The 9,000-nt window shown below is 36.7% G+C and overlaps 1 protein-coding gene across 2 annotated transcripts in view; it reads right to left on the bottom strand.

Moving 5' to 3' along the window:
- Positions 1-5,921: 5,921 nt before the first annotated feature.
- Positions 5,922-9,000, bottom strand: part of LOC131144921 (prohibitin-1, mitochondrial-like) — a 58,947-nt gene continuing 55,868 nt past the window's right edge. For both annotated transcript variants that reach the window (XM_058093880.1, XM_058093881.1), the window contains exons 4-6: positions 6,949-7,119; positions 6,454-6,666; positions 5,922-6,358 (exon numbers count right to left, since the gene is read on the bottom strand). In XM_058093880.1, coding sequence (XP_057949863.1) covers positions 6,161-6,358; positions 6,454-6,666; positions 6,949-7,119 — 582 coding nt within the window. In that variant the 3' untranslated portion in view covers positions 5,922-6,160. The remainder of the gene's footprint in view (positions 6,359-6,453; positions 6,667-6,948; positions 7,120-9,000) is intronic.

Raw genomic sequence — 9,000 nt, 5'->3', positions numbered from 1 at the left:
CCAACAGGCAATGCCATGACAAGACTATAATAAGAAGGTGGTAGAGATGCTAGGAGAAGAAGCACTTTATCTTCTTCTTCAAATTTTACACCAAGACTCATTGACTGGGTCATGATCTTGTTGTAGTTATTTATGTGATAAAAAATATTGACCCCTTCCTCCATTCTTAGCTGATAGATTTTTTTCTTCAGAAATAGCTTGTTTGTCAGTGATTTTGACATATATATCTCTATTCTAGTTTCTTCCATAGCTCAACCGGTGATTATTCATCTAACACAGAATATTTAACTTTATTTGACTAACATAAATGAATGGTACTAACCGTTTTCATTTCCATTTCTATCCAAGCACCATCTTTGATATTAGTTGGCTTCTTTCGGATTAGCGGCTTGATCAAGTCATGCTAAATCAAGATATCCTTGAATGTGCTTTGCCATAAACTGAAATTGTTTCGGCCGTCAAATTTCTCCACGCCAAATTTGGATAAATTATTATCCATTATAAAATAGCAACTTGGAGACTAATTTTGAAAAAATCAATCACACTTGTGCGTCCGGAATGGTCAAAATAACTAGGAATGGGTTTGACCCGATCAAAATTTGTTCTGGAACGAGTCAACTTAGTAATAGAGCACTCCTTCGAACTAGCAGCATAATGTTGTTAATGTTAATTGGGCAACGTTGACTTGGCAAATGTGGACCCCACTAATGATGTGGCATATGGGCCCCACTAATGACGTGGACAAATCAAATCTCCCCATGTGTTAAGTGATGTGGCACATTAGATAGGGAGACACGTGACACCTCCTTCTACACTTTTCTGCATCCCCACCTCTCTTTTTTTTTAATGCAATAATTGGTGCAGAAAATTCAAATTTATGTCAGATTTGAAAGGATCAAAGACATATCAAAAAACATGCCTTTATTCAACCTTTGGATACGCGAGAGCGAGCTGGTAGGTGAGAAGAATTAATGGGGCGGTGCATGAAAATGGCATTCAACCTCTGCAAGGCATGTAGACTTCTAGAGATGAGTTTTGGGACACTATTTGTTATCTCAGCTTTGTCTTGTTGTCCCCGACCTAATGGTATGCTCAAATTTGCAATCTGAACACTGTGAAATTTTAGACATTCACTGGCTGTATTTAGGTTTTGCGCAAAAAACCACTTTGAACACTCCTTACCTTCTCCAAATGCTCTGATACCAGTTGTTAAGGATTGGGGATGGTCTAAAACACAAACACAAGCAAGCAATCACAAGGAACACCAAAGTTACGTGGTTCTTCCAAACTTGGCCTACGTCCATGGGATAGAAGGAGTTTCACTATATCAATAAGAAAGACAGTGGATGAGGAGTAACACACTCAAACTCAACTCTCAGTTCAACTGCTCTACCTCTCAATCATAGTTTACAGCACACAGCTCACTTGCTTACCACTGCCGATCACACTTATGTCTTACTTTCTCTACAAGACACAACCCATTTTATAGGGGGGGGGGGGAGAAGAAACATGGAGATAGCGTAGTATTTATTAAGCCAAGAGCATGTGTAGCATTTATTAAGCAAAGAGCATGCATGCGTAGCATTTATTGAGCCAAGATTTTCAAACTACAAATCCTTGATTATGGAGAAACAATCTTCTCATTTATTGCAACCACAGGTGTGGCCCAACAGTATAAACTTAAAATGTACATACTTATTAGAAATTCTTGCTTGTGTCAAGTGTTACCGTTATCCATTGTAATCTACTCAATTGATGATCAGGGAGTTTGAAAGTTGTCGTTGAATATAATTATTTCCCTCTCTCACTAACTATATATGACATGGTGATTCATCTCTTCATATATTCAATAGTCAAGTGAAGATGATACTCTTTATAATTAATGAGATTGGGATATTAGAAGTATGCTTGTAGTAGATATTTTTAAAGTTGTGTGTGAAATATCTTAGACTAGACCGCTAAGGGGAGATGAAGAAATATCTAGGATGGGAAAATGAGATAGTTGTCTTGAATATATAAGGACCTCTCTCTCCATCTTTAGGTTTAGTGAGGAATTACTTTCTATGATAGTTTTGTTGAGAATTTCACTTGTGAGTTTGTCCCACAATGGAAAAATTGAACAGATAATGGGTGTTTATATACATGGTTGGGCCCAAGACCCAATAGGCTTAAGCTTTTAGGTCAAATTGGTGCTTATTCATGTGTATCAAGCCCACCTATGGACTCCTCTAGTGCTAACAAGTGGTATCAGAGCCGATAGTTCATAAATATGGGTAAGTGACATCGTAAAAATCGATACATGAAGCTAATTCTCCTGACATGCTAACAACTGAGGACCAAGTGTACAACTGAGGCCAATAAGGATTATCTAGGCCTAGAAGATGGATCCGAATAGGGTCAAGACGTGAAAAGTAGGATTGGTTCGGAGGCACATGGAATGAATCCAAGGCACATAAGACGCAGTTGTAAGGCCCGCTTAACAACTGTTGGAGAATTGCGTTTACTCCATAAAAAAGAACGATTTCTGTTCAAAGGGGAGCAATTAGGACTCACAAGTGAGAGGGAGATTGCTGAGAATTCCACTTGTGAGTTTGTCCCACATTGAAAAATTTGAGTGGATGATAGGTGCTTATATACATGGTTGGGCCTAAGACCCAATAGGCTTAAATGTTTGGGTCAAGTTACTCTTCACCCATGTGTATCAAGTTCACCCATAGACTCCTTCAATACTAACAAGCTTTGGGACTAGGAGGCTAAATTGAACACTAAGAACATCCAAGGTTGTGGCAATCAACTACATTGTGAGAGATTGTAGGCTATGGTAGAAATTTAGCCATAAGATTTCACAAACCAACTCCATGCCTCTCAAGTTCATTTCACTTCTTGCAGCTGACATGACACGTGACATAACGAAAATTGATGACAATAAATTAGCATGCCAAGGGAAGAGTTCTTCAAATCTCACTCATGAACACTAGACCATGGCTATATGACTCACAATATTAGGCCACCTAACCTCTTAAACTAAAAAAATCTATCATAAAAGATAAGTTCTCATTTGAAGGGTCAACAACTAACATCCACAAGACCCCTACAGATTATGTTCATTGCCTTCCAAAGAAGGATTGAGACTATGTTACACCCTATATAGGAGAAAACCCTGAACCAATCCAAAGCTCACTTCATGGATATCCTACAATAAGAGAAGGATACACTAGAAGATTTGATGTGTTGCTTCTCTAATGTTATCCTAGATTTTGGGTCACAACATTACTAACCACCAAGTTTTGGACTTATGATCTGTTGTGCTTAAAAAACACAAGTACTTATAATAGAAAAGAGATTGTGTTCGGAAAATAGAAGTTCAATTTTTAGCGACGACATAGGTTTCCACTTAGGTGACCTTATTTTCAAAAGGAAGGATTTTAAGCTTTAATATCTAACTTTTTTGAAAATATTTCAACTTAATACCTTTTGAAAAAAAAAATAATAATTTTTAGTAGTGAAAAATGTTGTAACTAAAAGACTTGTATGCTTAATTAATACCATTTTTTCTATTTTTTTTTTTTTTAAGTATTAAAGGAAAATGTGTGCATAGAATGGAAAAGTCATTATATTTAGGAGAAACATTGGTCATCAAAAAACCCAATTTCTATTTGCCACCCGGAGGTATATTTTCGCTACAAGAGATCATCTTAATTTTGACAAACAAAGCTTCTATTCCTTATTAAAAAAACATGGATTAATTCCTTATCTTGAAAACAAGAAGAAAAAAAAAAGGCTACTAACATTCACTTGAAAGATTTCCAAAAGGCCCACAAACTTCCCATTTGAAATGGTTGTCTTCAAGCATTAAAAAATGAGTTTTTACTCACAAAACACACATCATTATAATTTTGGAAAAATTGTATTTGGAAAAACATTTTTTTAGTGACACTATTGTTTCTACTACAAGAGAAGATGTTAATTTTGAAGTGAAGGCTTTTTTATCTTTAATATTTCAAAAATTATATCAATTCATTTACCTTTAAAAATATTATTTTCTTACACACTAGGAAAAAAAATATATTTTACTTTCAAAAGGGATTAAAAATTAGGTATTATTAGGCAATATTATGAAAGCACACAAGAGGTGGTAGACTACCTCTAAGGGGTGGTCAACCACGTCCCAAGGTGGTCAACCGGCCTCTACTCTAGAGTTGGTAAATTGTTTTCACACAATAAAGAATAACTTAGTGTCAATTGACCTTGATGGTCAATTAAATCCATAATTGACAAATTCCAATGAACAAAAATGAGTTTTTTTTAATCATAACATATAAATAAACTTCCAAAACCTCAAGAAATAACTCTTGCACACGTGTTTGACATGTAAGTTATGTTAGTACTGCTGATCTCTTCATGTTCTTAAAACTTACTTATGAAGTCCTAGAGTTTCAAATTTGTATTTTTTTAATTCTTTCCTTAAGAAATCTTGCTTCCAACTCTTCTTTCTCTAGCAATTTTCGTTCTGTTACCTTGTTTAATTGTTTTGCTTCTACGGAAAACAAGAAATGTCTAACAACTTAATATATAAAAAAGGTATATAATGAAACTTTAAGGTGGTTGAAATATCGTCAACTTGGATATAAATTTATATTTCTTCTGACTTTCGCTTCTAATGTTTATTTGAATACATTATAATTTGCGTTTGCATAAATTGAAACTAATAGTTAAAATTTACATAGAAACTTAATTCAAACCAACCCCCTCCCCCAAAAATAAAATGCCATTTGAGATGAGTGAGGAGTTCTTTGATAAAATTCAAATCTAATCAGACTTCATTAACTTGAATTTGGTCACCATTATACACATATTCCATGCCATCATAATTTTAGTGCTTAATGACATAAACTCTAAGCTCTCCTACTTAAAATGTCAAAAATAGACTCTTAAGGGTTACGGTTTTCCATTTAAAATAATACCTTATATTTAAACAGAAAAATGTAGATGAACAAACCTATTATCTCTTTTCTTTCTTGTTTGAACTAATGCATCTACTCCAAGAAGGACTTTGCAATGCAAACCCACGTGAGGAGGAAAGAGCAAGGTGAGCCCACAAGCTCTTTCTGAAGTCTCGCCACGTACGCCCAAGATGGCAGCCTGTTCCTTTGATTTCCTTCGTGGTCCAGCCAATTGAGTGAACAAAAATTGTTCAAAGACACCCTCAGAAGAAACACATGGATAGTTTTTGCCGCCATCACGTCTCTGTCATCCCTTCATCAATAATTCATTCACCATACTGTGTGGTGGAAGCAAAACATGATCATTTATTTATTATTAGACCAGGCACAACGACAGGTCAAATTAATACCCATTGCCTTGGTAGATATTGAACTAGAAAACCACAACCAATGATGTGAGAATGATCTCCAAAGGGTCGACTACACAAAGTCTTTAACAGCTTATATAGCATGCACAAAAGAGAATGCAAGAGGTTAAAAAAGGGCTGACCAAACATTCTCTAGAACATAGTGAAAACAAAGAAGAAGAAATGTAAGTAGGAACATTTCAACTCCTCCCAAATCCAATCCATGCAATCAAAAACCGAACAAGAAATCTGGAAATAAACCAATGAGTATTCTTTCTATTAAAAGTAGTAATTATTGTTCCCTTAATATTTTGATTATTTTCTTCTACGTAACCAAACCGTGAAAGTCTTCTTTTCTTGTTGAGTCTCGACATCCATCATTTTCACCCTTTGTCCTCCTCTCTTAACAAAAACGATGCAAACCAAGCTTATTTATGGAGATATTAGTACTCTGTTTTTCTTTTCCTTGGGGTAAAATAGAGAGATCAGATATCATCGCAGCTAATGACGTAAGTCGTCGCAGTCCTTTCTAGCAAGTCATAGCAGTGTTAGCAGTCTAAAACGCCATGTATCAAATAAGAAACAAAACCTCAATTCCAAACTAGAAAAAAACAATGCATCCGCTATTATTCAAAATCTGCAGGGGGGGCATTTTTCTCTGGCTGAACATTCACAAATTTCCACCATGAGATTAATTTCTGTGCAGTTCACTTTATCAGGGAACTAATCACTTTGTTTACTATGATGATATTTCCTTAAAAATTTATGTCCTGCCCGCTGAAAGATGTTAAAAAGCCACACCGCTGGTGGTTAATTCTTGCCACCCGTGCTTTCCAAATTCAACCCTTGAAGGTTCAGCAAGAGGTCATCTGAGTTCAAGAGCACTCGGTTTGCAGCACGTGACATTGTCTGAGCAATGTCCCTTGCAGCTTCTATTTTTCTGAGAGTAATAAATGATTTATTGTTGGCAATAGCCTCACCAATCAGCTGGGCACTCTTGGCCTCCCCCTGGCGATTGAAGATTTTAAAAATATGTGAGAGAGAGAGAGAGAGAGAGAGAGGGCTCATAAACAATTTGCACAGAACACAAGCTTAGTTCTCACCTGTGCTCTAATGATGGCACTTTTCTTGTCTTGCTCAGCTTTCTCCACAAGAAATCTGGCTCGCTCAGCTTCTTGCGCAGCTACTTGCTTGGCTTCAATTGCAGCCGTGAACTCCTTCCCAAAAGTCAGGCCTGTAATTGACACATCATCCAGCGCAATGTTGAAGAAGGCTGCCCTATCTGTTAATATTTTCCGTATTTCCCGACTTACAGCCTGCATAAAGAAAAATCAAGTTCTTGAGCACCAGCTAATTGTTTTCCCTATATTTGGGTGAGAACAAAATTTGATAAGCTAAATATGGTGGACATTTTAAAATGAATAGGATGGCTATAAGAAACTTCAAGAACCAGATATTCAACATTATCCAATCGAGTTAAACTTTATCAAGGTAATTTTCAATGTGCGCTTATATTGGGTAACCAACCAGGAAGCTAGCATGCTTCACATAAAAGCAAACAAAATACATTGAGCAATTAGAAAGAGCCAATTGTCGACCTCTCGCTGAGTAATAAGTTGGCTTGCATTATACTGCGCAACCACAGTCTTTAAAGTCTCATGAATTATCGAAGGTAGGACTCTTTCATTGTAGTTCTCCCCAAGAGTTCGGTATATCGCAGGCAACTGGTCTGCCACAGGACGCGTAAGGACTCGGAGTCCTATCTTAACCTGCTCAGCAAATGTACATGCAGCAGGAATTAGTTACAGGAATAATTTTTTATTGCATATTAAGAAAACACACACCTCTCAACAAGTAGTGCATGAAAAAAGGGGGCAAATATATAGCCTAAGCTAGAATTAGTAGCAATGCCAAGATGTGGAGGAAGATCTAGCTTAAGTCTATAAGAATCCATTATACCACCTCAATAACTTCATCTAACAAAAACATGTACTCAGACATGGAAATCAAACAACTCTTACCAGTTGCCTCTTATTTAGTCTCAATTATTTAGTATTACTGCTGTGTATCAATAAGCATGAGTTAATAAGGGAATGATGGTCATTGTAATGTATATGACACACATTATAAATAGATAATAGAGACCTATTTTTTTAATTAGGTTTTCAAATTCGATAAACATTCTCTTCATGGTATCAAAGATTAATCCCAAAACCTAAACCCAAAGTGCTGCTGCCACCACCATTAAACCAATCCCTAAACCTCATAACACTATGCAAGCATGCCACAGTAGAAGGGTCGTCTACACCACCATAGGCCTGAAACAACTCCAGCAGTAACCAGAAAAAACTGCAGTCACTGAAAATATTGTAGATGCTACTGCCAGTTCAGAATCATAAGAACCCCTATATATTTTGCAAAACCAACCTCAGTTACACAAACATTGCAAATCTTAGCCCTAAAATTTCATCACTGGAAGTCCATCCATACACCCTCATGCACCAGACAAAGTCCGACTGTCCCAACTCCTCACACCAGTGCATGAGACTTTCTTAAGCGTTGTTTTTGGTTCAATCTGTTCCTACATAGCTCATGTCCCTCTGCAAGCCATAATACCAAGTTGTGGGCCATGTTTTTTTTAAAAGATCCAGCTTTTTTTGTCATTCACTAGAAAATTTCATTAATGACTGTTTGGTACTGACTACCATGAGAATCAACATGCTAGCGGTAGCTGAGTTCTCAAGGCTGTGGAAGTGCTATGTTAGGTTCCTTCTGATTTGTTTTACGTTCCAGTTACCTTGTTCATTCTTGGTCTTGTTTTGCTTGTGTTAAAATGGAGTCCATGAATCCCAGAAATATGTTCCCTTCATCACTGCAACATATAACTACCAAGAAGTTGGATGGAGAGAATAATATGCAGTGGCCTAAGGCTGTCAAGATCTATTTGACAGCTTAGGCAAATCAAAACACTTGTTTCAATCTAGGACTAGTGACAACAAATAAAAAAGAAGTGTGGGTTCAGGAAGATGCATTGATCATCTCCAACAATGGAACTCCGAACCCCTGATTGCATGGATGTGCATGCATTTAGAGGTATGCAAGGAGAGTTGGGATTATATCAAAAACCCTATATTCCAATTATATTACTAGCATGTACAATCTTCCCTGGAGTACTTTCAGTTACAACAAGGACAACAGGAGTATCACAAAGTACTTTGCAGAGATGAAGCACATCTACAATTGATATTTTTTATATGCAGAAGCAATGGACCTAGTAGAGGCCACCCACAAGTTGTTCATTGTGCACAATGTTGTTATACAAGCAGTATTGGGATCTTCAAAATAGTTAGGATCTTCATAGTAAGCCCCCAGCCATTGCCAATGCATCTACCATAGATTCCATTATTCCCAATTCAGAAAATGGAGAGCAACATGTTGGACTTGTTACAGAAGAAGAATATTCAGAGTCCCTATGATGTCACATCCTAGCAAGCTTGTTTCCTTATCGCGTCTCTTGCACAAATAGCCATCCCTACAGCTTGCTTGTTGTCCAATATTTCTCCCTTGGGTTATAGATTTAGCCACTGCTAACCATATAACAAGTATAACCAATTTCTTTCCCACTCTCCATTATTATGAAAACTCATCTA

Source organism: Malania oleifera, chromosome 12 (assembly GCF_029873635.1).
Source record: "Malania oleifera isolate guangnan ecotype guangnan chromosome 12, ASM2987363v1, whole genome shotgun sequence".
Taxonomy (NCBI): domain Eukaryota; kingdom Viridiplantae; phylum Streptophyta; class Magnoliopsida; order Santalales; family Ximeniaceae; genus Malania; species Malania oleifera.
Note: the sequence above shows the minus strand (reverse complement) of the source record. Positions and strands in the feature narration are given on the sequence as shown.